The 21,801-nt window shown below is 43.8% G+C and overlaps 1 protein-coding gene across 6 annotated transcripts in view; it reads left to right on the top strand.

The window, feature by feature from the left end:
• Positions 1-21,801, top strand: part of ULK4 (unc-51 like kinase 4) — a 586,637-nt gene that overhangs the window by 395,784 nt on the left and 169,052 nt on the right. For 5 of the 6 annotated variants that reach the window (XM_040479906.1, XM_040479903.1, XM_040479905.1 and 2 more), the window contains 2 exons: positions 10,777-10,943; positions 20,419-20,517. In XM_040479906.1, coding sequence (XP_040335840.1) covers positions 10,777-10,943; positions 20,419-20,517 — 266 coding nt within the window. Of the gene's footprint in view, positions 1-10,776; positions 10,944-20,418; positions 20,518-21,801 lie in introns of those variants that run through there. The other variant, XR_005791953.1, reaches the window with a different exon arrangement.

The raw sequence follows: 21,801 nt of genomic DNA, 5'->3' as shown, positions 1-21,801 counted from the left end.
TATATAAATATATAAATATATATATTTATATTTTTTTCCCATCTTTTCTCCCCTCAGAGAGTCCCCCTTAAAATTTCTTGCAAGGCCGGTTTAGTGGTCACAAACTCTTAATTTTTGTTTAGGAAACTTTTTATCTGTCCTTCTGTTTTGAATGACAGCCTTGCTGGATAATGAAATCTTGGCTGAATATTTTTCTAATTCAGCACAGTGAATATATCCTGCCACTCCTTTCTGGCCTGCCAATTTCTGTGGATAGGTCTGCTGCAAACCTGATCTGTCTTCCCTTGTAGGTTTGGGGTTTTTTTCCCCTTGCTGCTTTCATGATTCTCTCCTTGCCTGAGTGTTTTGTGAATTTGACTATGATATGCCTTGTTGATGGTTGGTTTTGTTGAATCTAATGGGAGTCCTCTGTGCTTCCTGGATCTTGATGTTTGTGTCTTTCCCCAGGTTAGGTAAGTTTTCTGCTATGATTTGCTCATGTAACCCTTCTACCCCTATTTGTCTCTCTTCCTCTTCTGGGCCCCCTGTGATTCTGATGTTCCTTTTTAATGAGTCACTGATTTCTCTAATTCTTAAATCATGCTCTTTTGCCATCATCTCCCTCTTTTTTTTCTGCTTCATTTTTCTCTATAAGTTTGTCCTCTGTATTGCTGATTCGCTGGTCTGCCTCATTCATCCTTGCTGCCACTGCATCCATCCGTGATTGCAGCTCAGTTATAGCATTTTTAATTTCATTCTGACCAGTTTTTACTTCTGTTATCTCTTCAGAAAGGGATTCTAATCTATTTTCGACTCTAGCTAGTATTGTTATTATCATGATTCTAAATTCTGATTCAGACATCTTGCTTGTATCTGTGTTGGTTAAATCCGTGCCTGTTGTTTCTTCGTGCTCTTTCTTTTGGGGTGAATTCCTACCGAATTCAGTCGTTCAGGTTGTGCAGATTGTTGTGTTCATCTTCCAATCAGTTTTCTAGGTGTGTAGGATGGTTTAGTGTTGGTCTGGCTCCATGTTATGGACGCGAGACACACAAAAAACTTCCATGCTGTTCTGCCATCTTGGCTCCTCCCAAGCTTTATTTACTTTTGAGAGTGAGAGCCTGAGTGGGGGAGGTGCAGAGAGAGAGAGGGGTACAAAGAATTTGAAGCTGGCTCCCCACTGACAGCAGCGAGCCTGATGGGGGCCTTGATCTCCTGAACCGTGAGATCATGCCCTGAGATGAATGAAGTCAGATGCTCAACCAAATGAGCCATACAGGTAACCCTGGGGGGAAATTTTTTAATTAAAACATTAGCCTCTGTCATATTTGAGAAGGCCCAGCCTCTCACCATGAAGTAATTCCAGTATACAGGTTTGATAGATCACTTTATTTCAGTAGAATACACGGTTGTCCGTTGTCCAGTCATTTGTGTCAAGTGAAACTTGTCCGGTGTCCCTCTCCAAAGTGGGGAAAGCCGGACTCCCATGGGCCCCGGTGTTTGGGCAGAGTGTGAGGGGGAAGTCTTGCGATGCAGAGTGGAAACCAACACTCCAAGGCAGGGGGTGTGCTGGGGGGCACAAATACATGGGGAGAGTTCAGGCCAGGGCACGGTATGGACACCCAGGATCTCTTAGGAAGGGGCTAGCATAACAGGCAGAAACCTGCACTAAGATAGTTGCTAAGTTTATAGCCCGAGAGATGGGACATATTTTCATTTGGGGTCATGTCTGTGTGGGGGTGGCTGCTCATTAACCCTCAACCAGAACAGGTGTCGTGTGTCTGGGCGCTGTGGCTCAGGTCGCAGTCCACAGATGCCTCCGTTCACCCTGCTGGCGTGCCCAGGATGGGCCTTGCCACTTTCAACTTCTGTGTTTTTCTGTTTTTAAAGCAGACTTTTAACTCATCTGGTTTGTTGTGATTCTGCATTTGGTGGTACAGCACTGATCAATTTGGGAAAGAACGATTTTCCCACATCAGATTTCACAGATACCTTTATACTCCTCTTCCAGATTGTCTGCTCAGGTCGACTTTAATGAATCCTAGGGAAATGGCCACATGGTTGCATGATGCAAATACAAAATTATCCACAAGGAAGCCTCAATTTGGGGAGGTTACATTTGAATTTAGAATGTTGTATTCAAATCATAAATGATAGAAATATAAGTTGCTTTCAAAAGCTCAGGATTTCAAAGTAATACTCTCATATTATCTCTCCAACAGATTTTGAAAAAGTAATACTGTAATCAGGACACAATGACCGGAGCTGGGAACAGCTCATGCACATTAATATTCCCAGAACATTAAACACTTGAAAATAACTTATGGGGATGACTCCTTTAGAGATTTGCTTATAATTAATACAAAACAATTCTTAGATTTTTTTTTTTTTTTTGATGAGTTGGTTGTAATTAATGCAAAATAATGCTTGGGTTCCGTGGCTTAATGAGTTTTGATTTCTTTTGGAAGTGTTAGAGTGGAGTATTAAGAAGTTCTTACGATGGCATTGGAGCAGGGGGCTGGGAAATGCTAGAGGGAGCACCATGTCAGATGCCTTTGTACAGCATCTCTCTGGAAGCTTATGCACAAGCAAGGCAGAAATCTTCTTGTGCTGGTCTACCTAGAGGGCTGCTTTTAGCTTTACTTCCTACCTTAGGTCCACCTGCCAGACCAGAAACAGAGTTGCCTGTGGCTTTCCCTGGGTGTTTGCCTCAGTGTTGAAACATCAGTCTTGTAGCTCACCACCCATGAAGGAGGGTCTCCCTTTTCCCTTCACACAGGTACATACGAGCTAGCACGGATGGAGAGAGGCAAGAGACACAGCAAGGGGCTGTGCACTTGCCCAGGGGTCTGGAGCAGAGCTGACCTAAGCCACAGATAGCTACTAAATCCCAGACTGGGTCTGGATGAGAGAGGAGAGGAAGAAAAAAAAAATCCCCCAAACAACAAAAGAATGTCCAGGCCTTTCCAATGAGTGGAGGCCTCTGGCTATGCTGTATACCAGCCTTCTTAGTGGAAGAAGAGAGTGGAAAGAGCCATACGTGCCATGTCCACTGACAGTCAAATCACTTGGAAATTTTTCACTCTGGAGAATACAGCCCTGGAAATATCCTTGAACTTCACTTTCTTTGGAGGTGGAGTATCTTTCTCTTGATTAGCACTTCTCTGTGGAGAAGAATGAAAGAGCAGAAGTGGGAGAATGTTAACTCCCTTTCCCTCCCTTTGCCACCTCCTTAGATTTTTTCCTCCACTTTAGTAAGATGCATCGTGTTTTATCTCATTCACGGAACTTTGCCAGTATTAGCTATCTAATCCTTGAGTCCCTGGGCATAAGGGGCGGGGACAAAGAGCAGTATCTCACTTTGCTCCATTATGGCTGTCGGCAGCTGGTGTTGTCAGCCTTGTGCAAATGCACGTTCAAGCCCGCCCTTCTAAGAAGCAATATTTCCTGGGACGCCTGGGTGGCTCAGTCATTTGAACTTCAGACTTCGGCTCAGGTCATGATCTCACGTTAGAGTCCCACATTGGGCTCCTTGCTGACTGTGTGGAGCCTGCTTGGGATTCTCTCTCTTTCTCTCTCTCTCTCTGCCCCTCCCGGACTGACTGCCTGACTGACACACACACTCTCTCTCTCTCTCTCTCTCTCTCTCTCTCTCTTTCTCTCTCAAAATGAAGAAGTAAAACTTTAAGAAAAATGGTATTTCCTAACTCCCTCTAGGGGGAAATTCTGGACACAGTGTGGGAGCAGATATGTCCAAACCTATGGGTTTATGGGGAAAGTGCACCAAGAAAGATTGACATCTTGAAGTTTGACTTCGGGCCACAGGATTACCAGTGGCTAGCGTCAAGGGCCTGGAGATGACCCAACCGGTGAACTTGCCTCAGGCTTGGAACTGTGGCAATTAAACACCCTTGACACCTTTTTCTTTTTAAATTCTAGTCGTTCCTTTTTACCTATAGCATGATTGTATTGTCATGATTATTCCTTTATTAGTACCTTTTCTTTCCTCTATAACCCCTGCCCAGTCTGGGGTGTTCTCAATGCTCCTTGTCTTGCTTGTCTGTCTTAACTACTGTTTGGGAGCTTTTCCACTTTCCCTGCTTATCTTTGACTTCAGCCTTTCCCAGTCTTGACTGCCACCTGCTTTCTAGGTTTTAATCTCCAGTTGCTTTTGGGCTTTGGCTTTTGTATATTATCTCAAACTTACCATGTCTTAAAAGCCCACTTATGATTTCTAGAGTACTCCCCATTTCTTCCAGTTACGATATAGTTCTATTCTTTATTGACCCTTTATGGCCCTACCCACTATTGTGGTCAGGTTGCAAATCACACTTCTTTAGTGATGTGTCTGCCTTCCTCCTTGTTCCCCCCACCCCACTTGATTATTGCATGACCACAGCAACCTACTCCTTGGCCTTCTGGTCTCAGTTCCCCACTGGTGGGTCCCAAGGGGCTCCATAATATTTATAAAAGTACATGGACTTGGGAGTTATACATGGGATCCCTTCACTTCTGTGACTTGTACTTAACTCTGTGACCTTGAACACGTTACTTGAGTACTTGTTACTTGAGTTTTTGTTTTTGCATGTATGAAATGGAGATCTCAGCATCTGCCTCACAGAGCTGTTACAGAAGTCAGGTGAGGTGGTAAGTGTAAAAGCCAAGTAAAGGCCTATTGCCAGACACAGAGCAAGTCCTCAGTAAATGCTGCTATCATCCCAGCACAGACTGCATCTTCAAAGTGTGGGAGATTTCCATCATCATAGAAGGTTCCATCCTGTCCCTTCCTTAGACTAAGCGACTACCATTCTGATCTCAATCCACATGGACACTTTTTTTTCAGAACCTTGGGTAAGTGTATTCATACCACTGAGTTTATACACCTGTTTCTGGTGTCTATCAGCCTCCTTTTTGGGATTCATTCATGTTGTTGTGGGATTCAGTGGCTCATTTCTTTTTGTTGCTGACTAGGATTCCATTGTATGAGTCTATCTTAATCTACTCATCCATTTTCCTAGTGATGGACACCTAGGCTATCTCTAGCTTGGGGCTATTTTGAATAAAGGTCTAATGAGACTTTATGTGGATACATGTTTTCATTTTACTTGGAAAAATACCTAGGATTGGAATTTCTAGGTAATGAACTAACTGTATGTTTAAATTTGTAGAAACTATAACTGGGGGCACCTGGTGGCTCAGTCGGTTAAGCATCTGACTTCAGCTCAGGTCATGATCTCACTTTTCATGGGTTCAAGCCCCGCATCGGGCTCTGTGCTGACAGCTCAGAGCCTGGAGCCTGCTTCCGACTCTGTGTCTCCCTCTGTCTCTGCCCCTCCCCCACTCATGCTGTGTCTTTCTCTGTCTCTTGAAAATAAATACATGTTTAAACAAATTATAAATGAAAACTGCAACTGTTTTCCATCAGTAAATGTGACAAAAGGATGTGGTCACTCCATATCCTTACCAACATTTGCTGTTGTCTGCTTTTTTCATTATAATTATTTCTGTTTGTGTCTGGCATCTCGTCATAATTTTAATTTGCATTTTTCTCATGACTAATGATGAACATTTTTCATGTGCTTATTGACATATCTTTTGTGAACTGACTGGTTAAGTCTTCTACCCATCTTTAAAATTGATTGCCTTTTTATTATTGAGTTGTAGGAACTGGTTACGTATTCTGGATTTAAGTTCTTCATTAGATATCTATGTTGTAAATATTTAATTTTGTGATGAAGTTTAATTTACTCATTTTTAAATGATCCATGCTTTTTGAGACCTTAGAAATCTCGCCTGCCTCCTAGTTACAAAGATCTTCTCTTACATTTTATTCTAGAACCTTCACAGTTTTAGCTTTTATGTGTAGATCTATGATTTGTGTGAAGGTAATTTTGCATAGTATATGATGTAGTGGTCAAGGATTCCTTTCTTAATATGGGTACTCAGTTTTTCTGTCCCTTTGTGTTGAAAAGAATTTTTTGTAAAGAATTTACTTGTTGAAATGTTTGTGACCATATACGTACGGGTCCATTTCTGGACACTGATACTGAAAATATTTGCATGAAGTCATTATTTTTCTCTAATAGGTGTATACTTCTTATCTCTATCTACTTAATCAGTGACTCAGTAGCAGAGTCACTGGTGCTCAGACCTTGGTTTCTAAATACAGTTTCTTCTTGAAAGAAACTAGGGATTCTTGGAGAAGTAGCTAATGCTCAATCTGAGGCAGGGATTTCTTATTTTTTGAAACCCTTCATAAAGCCTTTTATTTTATTTTAATCTATTTTATTTAATTTTGTTGAGCCAGGAATTCTTTTTACTTATTTATTTTAATTTTTTTTTAAATTCACATCCAAATTAGTTAGCATATAGTGCAACAATGATTTCAGGAGTAGATTCTTTAATGCCCCTTACCCATTTAGCCCATCCCCCCCTCCCATAACCCCTCCAGTAACCCTCTGTTTGTTCTCCATGTTTATGAGTCTCTTCTGTTTTGTCCCCCTCCCAGTTTTTATATTATTTTTGTTTCCCTTCCCTTATGTTCATCTGTTTTGTCTCTGAAAGTCCTCATATGAGTGAAGTCATATGATTTTTGTCTTTCTGTGACTGACTAATTTCACTTAGCATAATACCCTCCACTTCCATCCACGTAGTTGCAAATGGCAAGATTTCATTCTTTTTGATTGCGAAGTAATACTCCATTGTGTATATATACCACATCTTCTTTATCCATTCATCCATTGATAGACATTTGGGCTCTTTCCATACTTTGGCTATTGTGGATAGTGCTGCTGTAAACATGGGGGTGCATGTGTCCCTTCAAAGCAGCAAACCTGTATCCCTTGGATAAATACCTAGTAGTGCAATTGCTGGGTCGTAGGGTAGTTCTATTTTTAGTTTTTTGAAGAACCTCCACACCGTTTTCCAGAGTGGCCGCACCAGCTTGCATTGCCACCAACAATGCAAAAGAGATCCTTTTTCTCTGCATCCTCGCCAACATCTGTTGTTGCTTGAGTTAATGTTAGCCATTCTGACAGGTGTGAGGTGGTATCTCATTGTGGTTTTGATTTGTGTTTCCCTGATGATGAGTGATGTTGAGCATCTTTTCATGTGTTGATTGGCCATCTGGATGTCTTCCTTGGAGAAGTGTCTATTCGTGCCTTTGAGGCGGGAGTTCTTAAGATGAACTTGGGACCTATTATAGCAGAAGTCAGGACACTTTCAAGGGGCTGTCAGTAGCCAAAAATGGAAACAAGTTGAACGTTTTTTTAAAAAAGTGATTGAATCAGTTGAAATCCATAAAACGTATTCTTTAAACATCCACTGTATTCACAATGATGCTACAAAATGAATTCATTAGTAACTGCTGGTAGTTTCTTGCTCCCCCACCCATTCCTCCATTAGTCACATTTGGTAATTGCTGATACTCCAAAATCATTGGTCTGAAAACTGGTAAATGGCAACAAAGAAACATTTGTCAAACATCTCTGTTGCCTTTCCTTTACAAACCATATTTTATGATAACCAAATAGTTAAATGAAGATTCCTTATAGAGCAAAATGAGCTGAAAAAAGTACAAACAGAGTGATAGAATTTGAAACTTACTATATTGCCACCTCTAATGAAATGATGGGACTAGACAGTGGTCGTTAGTAGGTAACATTTGATGGGGAATTTTATAATGATTGGGTTAGGCTAACAACCCCTGACCTTGATCACTTTTAACATTGTTAAGTGTGGAATAGCCAGACGGTATATCCTTCCAGATATGATGCAATACAACATGCAGAGTTCCAGCCCCAAGTATTATTGCCAAAATAATTGAACCTGAATTAAATGGGGTCTCCAGTCACTATAATTACCATTTTATAGGAAATACAGGGATAGAGGAATACCACCACAAGAAAATCTACAGGACAAGTGTTCTAACTTTTCCAGAAACAAAAGGCATGCAAATTGCAAGCAGAAGAAAGACTGTTAGACATTAAAGGAGACTTAAGGTCTGCAACCAAATGGAATGTGTGGACCTGGTTTATATCCTGATTTCAACAAACTAATCCTACAAAAGACAGTTTTGAGACCGTTGAGTTTTGGACGTAGGCTGTGTATTGCCTATATTAAGTAGGTTTCGTTTTATTGGGTGGTAATAATGCTAAAGAAAAGAACCCTTCTCTGTAGACTGTACAGAAGTGTTTACAGGAGAAATAAGATGATGTCTGGTATTTGCTTTAAATTCCTGAAAAAGATGAGGATAGATTAAACAAGATGAGCAAAAATGCTGATAATCATCGGAGAACTGTCTTGTGACTTTCTTTGTTTTCGTAATAAAAAGTTTAAATGAGAAAAATGTGTGCTTTGACCCTGACGTGAACGTTCCGGAGATGAAGAACTTGGGATATATGGCTGGGAATAGACCACTTGACATCGTACTAATGAGCTTGCTGGCATTATCACTGCTGTGAAGAAATATTTTGTGTCCTGCTTCATTTCTAATCTCCTGTGAGCACCTTCCCTGACAGCTGGTGACTTCAGCGTGTCAGGTCAGAGCTTGGCATTTGTTGCCTGCTTTTTCGCACAGCAGGCTGGGAAGACTTTCCATCCCAGCAGGGACACGATGGCATTCGTCGTTTGCCCTCTTTCCTTGAAGACTGAGTGAGGTCGGGTAGATCGCTCCCTGTTGCCCACCAGCTGTTTAGTCTGAAGCAGCCTGGAGATGGGTGTCCAAGGGTCCACTGCCACCTTCTGAGGAGCCACGTCCTTCTCTGCTGTTCACAGAGTGAGACTTCACCAGTACTCACCCCTCTGCACCTCGGACCATCTACATGGAGGTCACAAAGCGATCACGACCCCCCAGAGGAAAACGTCTTGCAGCGTGCGTTCACCGCGTCCTGTGTTTCAAAGCCCTTCTGCCCTTTCTGCAGCCCATGAAGGCCAAGTGCTGATTCATGGCATGCATGTTAGCGATGCTGCCTAACTCAGACAAGAGCCCCTGGTCATGGACGTGCCATAACGATCGCTTTGCTGTGCTGTGTGTCATTGGTGATACGTGTGATCACACCTTGTCATCGATAAAGAAACTTTGCCAGTAATTCATTCTACCTTCTCTTCAAGTGTATTTACCTTCAGCTTTGTGACTTGGACCGGTCTTTGCCATGAGCAGTACAACTTTGCATGAGGCCTTTGTAGTTTTGGTTCCTCTCTGCCGTTAGTGGCAAAATTAATCACTTTCAAAGTCCAAGATTTACTCTGTTTACTTGTCTCGGAGACCTAAATTGCTTTACTGGAAACGGCAATGGCAGTGCTTGGAAAAGATAGTAAAGCTTAGATGGCTGCGCTTGGCACAGTTCCCATCCAATTGATCTTCTGGGAACTAGGGACAAATGGATTGCAGGACCAATGAAATCCAGCTTCTGGTACAGCTCCTTACCATGCTCCCCCCACCAGCTGCTGTGTAAAATATGCATTTTTGAAGATTCACTTTTCCCAGAAAAGTGATCAGATGATCACTTGATCATCACCAGGTCAGATGATCTCCTGATGCTAAAGGTCCTGTTCGCCATTTTAGGTTTGTAACACTGCGTGCTGTATTTTCACTGCATTTACATCTGAATCGTTTTTTTTTTAATTCGAAGGCTAATGCTACATAATAGTATCAATAAAAATGCCAAATTAAGTGTAAACAGTAATGGCCCCTACTTGTGAAAATGCATTTTTTGTGACAGACTACATCAAACTGAAAGTTGCAGACCACTGCACTGTTAATTTAATATGAGGTCTGCAGAGACACAACGATAGAACCTGGAGGTTTTTAAATTCCAAATTTCTTTTTAAATTGTTTTTTTTTTTTTCAACGTTTATTTATTTTTGGGACAGAGAGAGACAGAGCATGAAGGGGGGAGGGGCAGAGAGAGAGGGAGACACAGAATCGGAAACAGGCTCCAGGCTCTGAGCCATCAGCCCAGAGCCTGATGTGGGGCTCGAACTCACGGACTGCGAGATCGTGACCTGGCTGAAGTCGGACGCTTAACCGACTGCGCCACCCAGGCGCCCCAAATTCCAAATTTCTTAAAATCATAGTTGATCTTATATTTCAATATATTTTTGGAATGCATGCAAAAAAAAAAAATGTTTCATTGGTTTATCCTCTTGGAATGACCCAATTACTCGTAGATCCTTATATCCCCTGGGTCCGCCTGTCATCTCTGACCTACACTGTGAAGAACTGTACTTTCAGAGAACCTGGGAGCAGGACGTTCATAGGCAACACGGGATCTTCCGGCGTCAGGCAGCCCTCTGTCCTTGTGAAGCCTGTTCATGTAGGATAGTGTTTCTCAAAGTGTAATTTGGGGAACCGTGGCATCATATCACCTGGGGAGCTTATTTAAGACATATATTCCTAGGCCCTGTCGCAGGCTCCTGAGCAGACTCTGAGAGTGAGGCCTGGAAACCTGCACTTTTAAAACTTTCCCAAGGGTATCTGGTATGAGTACAGTTGAAGGACTGCTTGGAGTTTATACAACATAGAATACACATGCCTTTTCTGTTGGGTTTTGTGACACTTTATTTATTTATTTATTTATTGAGAGAGAGCGAGCGAGCGTGCGGGAGAGAGGGCGAGTGGGAGAGAATCTCAAGCTGTCTCCACACTCAGCATGGAGCCCGACTCGGGGCTTGATCCTGTGAACCTGGGATCATGACCTGAGCCAAAATCGAGAGTCGGATGCTCAACCAACTGAGCCATCCAGGTGCCCCTATTGTTGGAGTTTATGAGGCATGTTTTACCCTTCTTTTTACCCTCAGGACTGGTCCGTCATGTCTGTGACCTGTTCACTGAAACTGCCACGCTGTGCTTGGACGTGGACAATAAGAACCACAGTGAGACGGCCGCCACCCTGCTCTTCTCCCTGCTCGATATTCTGCACGGCATGCTGACCTATACGGCCTGTGTCGTACGGCTGGCTCTGCAGGTATGGGACCTCCCCTCCCGTGTCTGGAGCACTGCACCGTGTGGTGCTCCTTCTCTTTCATCGTCTCCTACCTAAGCTTCCTCTGCTGTGTCTTTAGGTTTGAAAAAGAACGTATGATGCTGTAGAGAAAGACTACCAGGTAAGCCATCTTTGGGCGACCAAGGTCAAGGACGGACAGTGTGATCACGGAATCTGAAAGGAAAGCAGGAGAAGCCTATGGAAAGACCTCACCAAGCTCTGGCTGGGGAAGTCCCCCGATGGAGGGGATCATTTGCCTTACAGGCACCCTAGGGCCGGCCAAGCAGTGTGCCATCTTTCCTGTCTAGGGGTGGCGCTCCAGCCCACCCTCACCAGGATGAATTAGCTTGTTAGGGTCAGTGGATTGAGATTTTAGGCACGCGCGCACACACACACATAACACACGTGTTTGTGTACACACACATGCATACACATACAACACATAAACTCTCTTGCTTTCTCTTATGAGCAATAACTAGGACTTTGAGGACTAGAAGTGTGTTCAGTGCCTATGGAAAAGTCAATTCACCCCAAACTATAACCTGGACTTACTTAGCATCGTGCTATAAGGAAGGCCAGGGATGCGGGTTTATGGAGTACTTTCTGTGTTGGATGTTAAGTGCCTGCACATGCCTATTTCTCTAACCAACCAGGTCTGCTGATACTTAGATTATGTGAAAGCACACAGCCAGTATGAATCCATGGCTGTATTTTAAATCCTGGTAAAATTACAAAAGATGTACATCAGGTGGTAGCCGCATCCCACCTTGGGTGGGTGCAGAAGCTCGAGTTGAAAGCAAGCTGTTTTGGTTCTTTGCCAGGAGTCCTAGCAGTGGAGCCAAGAATGATTCCCCAGACCCTGGTTAACCTCTGTTATTCATCATTCTGATAAATGCTATCGTTTATCCCCAGTTGAGCTGGTCAAGTGTTTAGCTTGTCTAGTGTGGTTTAATAAATAATTCCAAGATCCCCTCAGTAAACATGATAGCCGGTGTTTAACCCAATCTTGACAAGCCGGTAGATGGAAATGGCCTTCACACTACCTGGTTGTTTTTATTTGCTCATCTTTAATGATAACAGCACTGTTAAGTACTTAGGAAATCCCAAATTATGGATTTCTCTTAGCTTGTCCTCTCTTTTCTAGAGTTTTTTTGGAGAATGTTGTTTCTTATTCCAGTTTTTTTTTATAATGTTTTTATTTATTTTTGAGACAGAGAGAGACGGAGCATGCACAGGGGAGGGGCGGAGAGAGAGCCAGACACAGAATCCAAAGCGGGCTCCCCGCTCTGAGCTGTCAGCACAGAGCCTGACGCGGGGCTCGAACTCACGGACTGTGAGCTCATGACCTGAGCTGAAGTCGGACGCTTAACTGACTGAGCCACCCAGGCACCTCTCTAATTTCAGTTTTTGTAGTGATTTTAGGTAATTCTTCAAGGTGCAGTCAATAGGTACTCTTGCAAGATGCTTTGATGATATCAATCTGCAAAAGATTATGTTTTGTAGATTGTAGATAAAAGGGATCAGACGTTTAAAAATTCCACAACATTAGAAATCATTTTATTACAAAGGATAGATTTTCAAGGGTTTTTAAAAGAAAACTCCTTAGTACAAAATATTTTCTAATTCGTTTTTTTTTTATATTCTATTGTACCGATAGATCATTGTGTCTACTTTTTAAATTTCTTCCCCACCACTGTATATTTTACAGCTAACATCTTTCTAAATCCTCCCCCATAACATCTGCCATGTATTGCTTTTGGCCTTGACCACTGACTTTGATCTTCGTAATACCTGGTGTCAGTCTGACAGAGGTAGAGTCTTTGAGACTGAATTTGGGGAAAGGGCTGGGAAAAGAAATGGCATGTGTATCAAAGGCCCATCCTCCTTGAACACAGGCTGTAAGTACTTTCCAAACCTTCAGTCACCTCTTCCATTTATAAACATGCTCCCCACTGGAGATTCTTTTGCATTCAAAACCTGATCTACTTCTAACAGGAACGACTGTAAAGTAGAAGAATTGAGGGTTGCCAGCCTTTAAAATGATAGGTGCCTAGCTTTTCTTTTCAGGGAGGAGAGTGATATGATTGATGCAGGAATATATACCAGGGAGGCAGGGACCATGGGAAGGCGGGTGTTCGAATCTCCATCAGGAGTTCAGTCCCTGCCTCCAACATGCCTTGTGATTCTAAATCGGTCCTAGTTTAACCTCTGGAGGGTTGTGTGGGAGAGATGTGGAAGCAGAGACAAATACAGGCTCCAGATTGGCTGGTGTGGTATGGGCCTCGCAGGCTGAAATGCCTTGGATACAAGTCCCAGCCACACCACTTTCTACCTATATGACCCTGGGCAAGTTTCTTCACCTGCTTAGTACTGTTTCCTCATCTGCAGAGTAGAAATGGTAAAACTGGGGGCACCTGGCTGGCTCAGTCGGTCGCACTACCGGCTTTGGCTCGGGTCATGAGTTGAAGCCCCGTGTCGGGCTCTGTGCTGACGGCTCAGAGCCTGGAGCCTGCTTTGGATTCTGTGTCTCCTTTTCTCTCTGCCCCTCCCCTGCTTGCGTTCTGTCTTTCTCTGTCTCTCAAAAATAAATAAATAAATGTTTAAAAACAAAACAAAAAAAAAGGTGAAACTGCTGTGCAGGGTTGTCCCAAGACTTTACTGAGAGACCAAAATGTATGCGAATATATGTAAATATGAGGTGCCTTGTATATACCGGGCTTAGGGAAGGTGAGCGGTAAATGGTTGCTATATCATTAACAGCAAGAAGAAGAAAGGTGCACGCCTCACATTCCTGTTTACAGAAGGCTTCCTGTGGCCCATGACTTCCTCCTGTCTGTGTCCTGGCACATGGGAGGGCACTCGGGCCATGTTTCCTGACTAAACTGACTCCTAGCAGGCTTGTGAAATAATTTATGGTTTGTTTTTTGTACGCATTAGCCTGGAACAGGGCCGGGTCACTGTGATTTCAGCAGGGATCCAGAGAGGAAGGGTGTTAGCGGTCAAGGAGCTCGCAGTTTCGTCGGGAAGACCGTCACCACACAAATGGGGAGGAAATCATCATCCCGTTACGTTTGCGAGGGTGCGGCTGCTGGAGTTACGGGATGCCGCAGCGTGAAGGTGGGAGAGGAGAGCCTAACTTGACGGGGAGGGAGCCCAGTTCAGGATTAACATCAAGGTCACCCGACTCCCCAGTCTGGTCCTTGGCTATCATTTGTGAAGTGATGGAGAACCATTAAACTGCTGTTTCCGTGCAGAGTTGGTGTTGCCGAAAGACTGAAATGTGGCCATGAGTCCTCCTTCGACTCACACGCACTTCAAGGCCATCCTTGGTGGAAGCCGTATCTGTTTTGAGTATATCTTTAATATTATTATTATTATTTTTTCAACGTTTATTTATTTTTGGGACAGAGAGAGACAGAGCATGAACGGGGGAGGGGCAGAGAGAGAGGGAGACACAGAATCGGAAACAGGCTCCAGGCTCTGAGCCATCAGCCCAGAGCCTGACGCGGGGCTCGAACTCACGGACCGTGAGATCGTGACCTGAGCCAAAGCTGGACACCTAACTGACTGAGCCACCCAGATGCCCCTGTTTTTAGTACCTCTTGAAATTATCCAGTTGGTCTCCTCTGTGGCATTCCCCTCATTGTTCTTTCCCATGAGCTACCCTCCGCCTGGTTGCTGAATCCAAGAGAGACTTTTCTGCCTTTGCCCATAATCCTCATCATGTCTCTCCTTCCTTTGCAAACTTCAGTGACCTCTCATTATCTGTGATATAATTTTCTAACTCCTTGGTGCGTCATTCAAGGCCTTGTAAGATCCAGCCCCAGGGTGCCTTCCAGCCTTTCCTGCCAGGCCTCCGTGCTCCCCATACCCACCCCAAACAGTCCACTCTCAGTATTTCACTCCATGCCTTTTGTCCTGTGGTTCCCGGCACCTGAAACACTGCTGTCCACACTACTCTCTGTAGACCCCATTCCCACCAACGAATGTGAAGTCACATGTCACCTCCTCTTACTTCCCTCCCGACCACCCAAACTGTGTCTACCTCTGTGGCAGTTTTCACACCCTGCCTTGAGCACAGTTGTTTGTTTTTTGTTTTGTTTTTTTATTTTATTTAAATTCAAGTTAGTTCACATACAGTATAATAATGGTTTCAGGAGTAGAATTTAGTGATTCATCACATATATATAACACCCAGTGCTCATCCCAACTGGTGCCCTCCTTCATGCCCATCACCCATTTAACCCATCTCCCCACTGACCTCCCCTCCAGCACCCCTCAGTTTGTTCTATTTAAGAGAACAAACTCTTATGGTTTGCCTCCCTCTCTGTTTTTGCCTTATTTTTCCTTCCTTTCCCCTGTGTTTATCTGTTTTGTTTCTTAAATTCAGTATGAGTGAAATCATATGGTGTTTGTCTTTCTCTGACTGACTTATTTCGTTCAGCACAGTTGTTTGGAAGCATGCTGTTCTTTTGGTCAAACCGTGAGACCCTACAGAGTGGGGACCCGAATTATGTCATCCGCGGATGGTGAGCACGCGCGTGGTGATAATCCAGGGTGCACAGCGAGTGCTGGATTGTCTGGGCCCCACCATTGTAGGCAGCGCTCCATTTTGTGCTTAAACCGCTGGGGACATCAGACCTCAACTGCCTGAGGAACTGACTGTCCCTTGTTCTCTACAGATCCTTACTTCTGTGTTAGTTTAACAGACCTCTGTTGAGTACCTACTTGTGTGCACTAGACTCGTGTAGCAGTGCTAGATATAAGGAAAAGTCGGATAAAAACAGAGAGGGAGCCAAGCCATAAGAGACTCTGAAAGACAGGGAACAAACTGAGGGCTGCTGGAGGGGAGGAGGGTGGGGGGAGGGGCTGAATGGGGGGATGGGCATGGGGGGGGCACTTGTTGGGATGAGCGCTCAGGGTTGCAGGTCAGAGATGAATCACTAAATTCTACTCCTGAAACCAGTACCACACTGTATGTGAACTAACTTGAATTTAAATAAGTAAATTAAAAAAAAAAAAAAGAATTGTGTTTCCCTGGCCTTGTGTTGACTTTTATTTTTTTCAGCTGTACTCCTTTACCTCATTTTGGATAGTGCTGTGTTGTCATTTAATGTTAAAGATGGCTCATAAGTTGGCGTTCCCAGGTTTTATATGTTTAAGGCTGTTAAGTTTGTGTTTCTGTCCAGAGTTCTCCCATGAAATGCATCCTTAGAAACCCAGCAGCTTTCTCAAAATGATCGCCAACACAACGCATCCTCACCTCAAATTCAACATTGTTGAAAGCTAACCCTGGGATTTGCCTCCCCCGATCACCCCGCTGCCCCAAGGCCTGCCACCCCCATCCTGCTGTGCAAACGAGCAACCTGGGAGTCATTCGTAAACTTTCTCTCCTTTTCATACTCCACATCTAATCTGTCACCAGATAATGTAGACTTTACCTTAAATACCTAATACGTCCAACCACTTCTCTCAACCCCTACTGCCCCAGTTCAGTCTACCGTCCTTCCTTACTTAGGCTGTAGCTGGGTGGGCCAAGAACATTGGATGGCTGGGAGGGGGGTAAGGTACTGTGTGGCAGTGACAGGGGCAAGAGAGTTATGGGCCACAGGCAAAGGCAGAGGACCTAGATGGAGAGGATAATAGCGATGTCGTAGCAGAGAGAGAATATTCTTGCTGCGGAAAGGGCCCCTTACAAATGCACACAATGGCCCACAGACCCAGGCCATCTAGAGGCTGCCATTAGGGAGTGTGGTGTTAAGGACCTGGAGACAGACTGAAAGGAGAGGTGGGCCTGGGCCCCTGAGATGGTTATTCAGGATTTATTTTTATTTTTTTTCCTCCTACATCCCTGCTGGGATTCCCATGTGCACAGAGCTTCCATTGCGGTGCCACATTTTTGCAAGGAGACGAGTTTGTATTGTGGTCCTGGTATGAACTTCTCTGTTGTGCAGACAGGCAGCATTCCCCCACAACCCTTGGCAGCTTTGTAGGGAGGTGGTACCTGAGTACTGGTGGGCAGAGTCTAGATGTTTCTTGGTAACAGTAACTAATGACCATGTAGATCTTAGAGGCTGTGGAGGACTACTGGATGTCCCGGTGGGAAGAGTCCCACAGTGTGTACTTGTTCTCGTGGCCCCATCTGCTTGCTCCCGTGTGTTCGGAAAGGAAGCCGTGGCATCGTGCCCCCGCACGGCCTAGGTGCTGGTCTGCAAGACTGCCTTCTCTTTCCCAAGAGAGAATCCGTTTGCTCTACAGGGTAACATGTTAGTGGGGAAAGGCCGTGATTGTGTCTCACGCCGTGCTTCAGAAGACGGGATCAACAGCCAAGAATCAGAAGGGTTCAGACCTCCAGGGTGATGCTGCACATTTGTTTTCTGGAAGGCAATTCTACCTTTCTGGTAAAGTCAGTTGGGAAAACGGGAGGTGTGGGGGTGGGGTGAAGAGAAGGAAGCTCCACGCTATGATTACCTTGGTTCCCCTTGAGTACAGAGAGGTTGAAAGGCAGGTGTCTGCTTTTCAGTCGAGCCCCTGTGAGCCAGAGAAAGCAGGCGGCTCAAATTCTGCCCACAGTTATGGGTCTGTTCATATTTTCTCTTTCTTCCCGGTTGTGTTGTGGTAGTGTGTAAGTGTCTAGGAATTTGTCCATTTCTTCCAGGATGTTCAGTTTGTTGGCATATAATTTTTCATAGTAGTCTCTGATAATTGCTTGTACTTCTGACGGCTTGGTTGTGATAAATCCATTTTCATTCATGATGTTATCTATTTGGGTCCTCTCTTTTCTTTTTGAGAAGTCTGGTTAGGGGTTTATCAGTTTTGTTTATTTTTTCAAAAAACCAGCTCTTAGTTTCATTAATCTGTTGTTTTTTTTTTTTTTTTGGATTCTATATTGTTTGTTTCTGCTCTGATCTTTATGATTTCTTCTGCTGGGTTTCTTTGTTGTTCTGCTTCTAGTTCCTTTAGGTGTGCTGTTAGACTCTGTATTTGGGATTTTTCTTGTTTCTTGAGATAGGCCTGGATTGCAGTGTATTTTCCTCTTAGCACTGCCTTTGCTGCATCCCCAAGGGTTTGGACTGTTGTGTTTTCATCTTCATTTGTTTCCATATATTTTTAAATTTCTTCTTTAATTGCCTGGTTGACCCATGCATTCTTTAACCTCCGTGCCTTTGGAGGTTTTCCAAACTTTCTCCTGTGGTTGATTTCAAATGGTGCTGGGAGAACTGGACAGCAGCATGCAGAAGAATGAAACTAGACCACTGTCTTACACCATACACAAAAATAAACTCAAAATAGATGAAAGATCTAAATGGGAGACAGGAAACCATCAAAACCCTAGAGGAGAAAACAGGCAACAACCTCTTTAACCTAAGCCGCAGAAATTTCTTGCTCCACGCATCTCCAAAGGCAAGAGATTTAAAAGCAGAAATGAACCATTGAGACCTCATCAAGATAAAAAGCTTCTGCACTGCAAAGTAAATGATCAACAAACTAAAAGGGAACCAACAGAATGGGAGAAGATATTTGCAAATGACATATCGGATAAAGGGTTAGTATCCAAAATCTATAAAGAACTTATCAAACTCAACACCCAAAAAACAAATAATCCAGTGAAGAAATGGGCAGAAAACATGAATAGACACTTCTCTAAAGAAGACATCCAGATGGCCAACAGGCACATGAAAAGATGCTCAACGTCGCTCCTCATCAGGGAAATACAAATCACAACCACACTCAGATACCACCTCACGCCAGTCAGAGTGGCTAAAATGAACAAATCAGGAGACTACAGATGCTGGGGAGGATGTGGAGAAACGGGAACCCTCTTGCACTGTTGGTGGGAATGCAAACTGGTGCAGCCGCTCTGGAAAACAGTGTGGAGGTTCCTCCAAAAATTAACAATAGATCTACCCTATGACCCAGCAATAGCACTGCTAAGAATTTACCCAAGGGATATAGGAGTGCTGATGCATAGGGGCACTTGTACCCCAATGTTCATAGCAGGACTTTCAACAATAGCCAAATTATGGAAGGAGCTTAAATGTCCATCAACTAATGAATGGATAAAGAAGATGTGGTTTATATATACAATGGACTACTACTTGGCAATGAGAAAGAATGAAATCATGCCATTTGCAACAACATGGATGGAACTGGAGGGTATTATGCTAAGTGAAATAAGTCAGAGAAAGACAAATATCATATTTTTTTTTTACTCATATGTGGATCTTGAGAAACTGAACAGAAGTCCATGGGGGTAGGGAAGGGGAAAAAAAATTACAAACAGATAGGAAGGGGGGCAAACCATAAGAGATTCTCAAATACAGAGAGCAAACTAAGGGTTGATGCGGGTAGGGGGCAGGGGAGAGGGGAAAGTGGGTGATGGGCATTGAGGAGGGCGCTTGTTGGGATGAGCACCGGGTGTTGTATGGAAGCGATGAACCATGGGAATCTACCCTAAAAACCAAGAGCACACTTTACACACTGTATGCTAGCCAATTTAACAATAAATTATATTTAAAATAAATAAATACATACATATATAAAATGAAAAAAAAATTCTACCCATAGGCCTGAAGTCTGGAAGGACCTGGGCCTCCATGAACAGAGTCTGGGAGTCCAGGCTAATAACCTGAGACAGGCAGTCTATACAGCCTTCTCTGAAGGCCCTGGCAGAGGTCATTACTTACAAGTAGTTGTATTTCCTCTGAGTGAAATTAAAAACAAGAAATGTGTGAATGAATTGTGCACATACTGCAGCAAACACAATAAATAGTCAGTGCCTTTTTTCAACATAAAATTATTCACCTCTGTAATGGAGATCGGACCGATCTGCAAAACTCCTGAGAACAGACACACCTTAGAGCCCCTCACTTCTCATTGCCTTTTTCCATTGCAGTTTAAGCCCGTCCCTCCTAAGCAGTGTAGACCTATGTCTGATACATTGCACTGGGTCATTGGACAGCTCTTCTAGATATTATTCAAGCATGTGCACGCAGGGAAGGAAAGCATACCAGAATTATACGATGATGGCATGCATCGTATACTGTGTATGATCATGCTCACGAGAAATGAGCACTCGTGATTTGGATTCCGGCTTTGTCACTCGTTGTCTTTGGGGCTTTCGACAAATTACTTAACTTCTCTGAACTTAAGTTTTCTCACCTGAAAAATGTGCATAAAGGCACCTCATCTCAGCATGGTTGGAAACATAAAGTCCCATCCACAGTACATGAATGTAAACATCATTCTGTCAACGACGGCCTTGGTCTTGCTTTATCTGTGGGCCATCTAGGTCTGTCTCTGCAGCCTGAGCTGGTGGCAATGGCACTGAGAGTACTCTTTGTCATGTTATAACACAGCGTAACTTCTCAGGGTGCCTCTCCTACACTGAGTGGATCTGTCTCCTCTGGCCAAACTGACTAATTTCCAAGAACCCCTTTCCCTTCTCTTGCTCAAGGCACAGAAGTCTGGCTCAGGAGGGGACACCCAAGCCGCGGAGGACCTGCTTCTGCTGAGCAAACCTCTGACAGACCTCATCAGCCTGCTCATTCCGCTGGTAAGAGCTCACCTCTTCGTGTGTCTTTCAGAGCACTCCTGAGGTGGTAGTAATTTTATTTCAATTTCACGATGCCGTGATTTTTTTTTTATGCTACTTTAATTCTTTTCAAAGCTAGAACCAAAAGAAATTTCAGAAGATTATTTGGCCTAGAAACACTAAATTTCTACTTTATTTTAAAACTAGATGGCTTATTCATTTCAATAGGTATTTAAGGCAGAATTTCTCAAATCCGTCTTGATGAGCGTGAGGTCAAAAATTCGAGAAATGAATTCCAAGAAGGAAGAAGAACTCGCTATTATCAGTATTTCTCAAAAAGATATTTTAGAGTGGTACTCGGCATGCAGGACTCTGCAGGAGTACAGTAGGATGCACACAGGGGCCCCTGGGTAGCTCGGTCAGTTAAGTGTCTGATTGTTGATTTCGGCTCAGGTCATGATCTCACGGTTCGTGAGTTCAAGCCTCGTGCCGGGCTCTGTGCTGAATGTGAGCCTGCTTGGGAGTCTGTCTCTTTCTGCCCCTCCCTGCTTTTGTTCTCTCTCAAAATCAACACACTTAAAATAGGAGCATGCACGCTGACCTAGATAACACTTCCCTAAATTTTCACAGATGTGGGAGATAAGTGAGGTTCAATGCAAACAAGTAAGACTACACAAGACCACTGAATACATGAAAAGAGCCCAGCAGGAACTTGGGGTTTGGACCAACTAAACAGTTTTAACCAAACTTAAAGAGGACCCGGTGTCTAGACACATGACTTCTACAAAGCATTCAGTCAGAGGGTGGGTTGGTGACATTCCGTGAAGACTCCTGAAAGCCTCTTCAGATTTGGGGAGCCAAGGACTGGGGGCCCCTGTAGCCCCAGGGAACTTAACCTCTTGTGGCCTCCACTCTCCACCGAGTAAAGATGGAGACAGACCTTCATTTCTCTCAGAACTGCTAGGATTTGTCCTTTTCTGCTCAGTGGCTTTCAAAGGAAGGCAAGTGTAGTTTGGATGAATAATTCTGTAGACTTAATTGTGTTCAACAAATGTACATTTGTTTCAGTGGAGTAAAAAAAGTGGGGAAATCAGTCAGTTCTGGGTTATTTCAAATAATGGCATATGTGGAGTAAAGCAGTCACAAAAAAAAGGTGTCGGTGGGCTCATAATGAAGTGTGCGAATAGCCCCAAACCCCAGGGAACATCCTCAAACCCAACGGTGGAAGGATCTTTAGTGTAGAAGATCTTTTGTGTGAAGCTACATGGAAAATAGAACACTCACTGCTCAGCTCAGAGTATGGGG

The sequence above is a fragment of the Herpailurus yagouaroundi genome, unplaced genomic scaffold, assembly GCF_014898765.1.
Source record: "Herpailurus yagouaroundi ecotype Mexico unplaced genomic scaffold, PumYag 159, whole genome shotgun sequence".
NCBI classification, from domain to species: domain Eukaryota; kingdom Metazoa; phylum Chordata; class Mammalia; order Carnivora; family Felidae; genus Herpailurus; species Herpailurus yagouaroundi.
The sequence above is the reverse complement of the archived record's forward strand: the minus strand, read 5'-3'. Positions and strand labels throughout refer to the sequence as shown.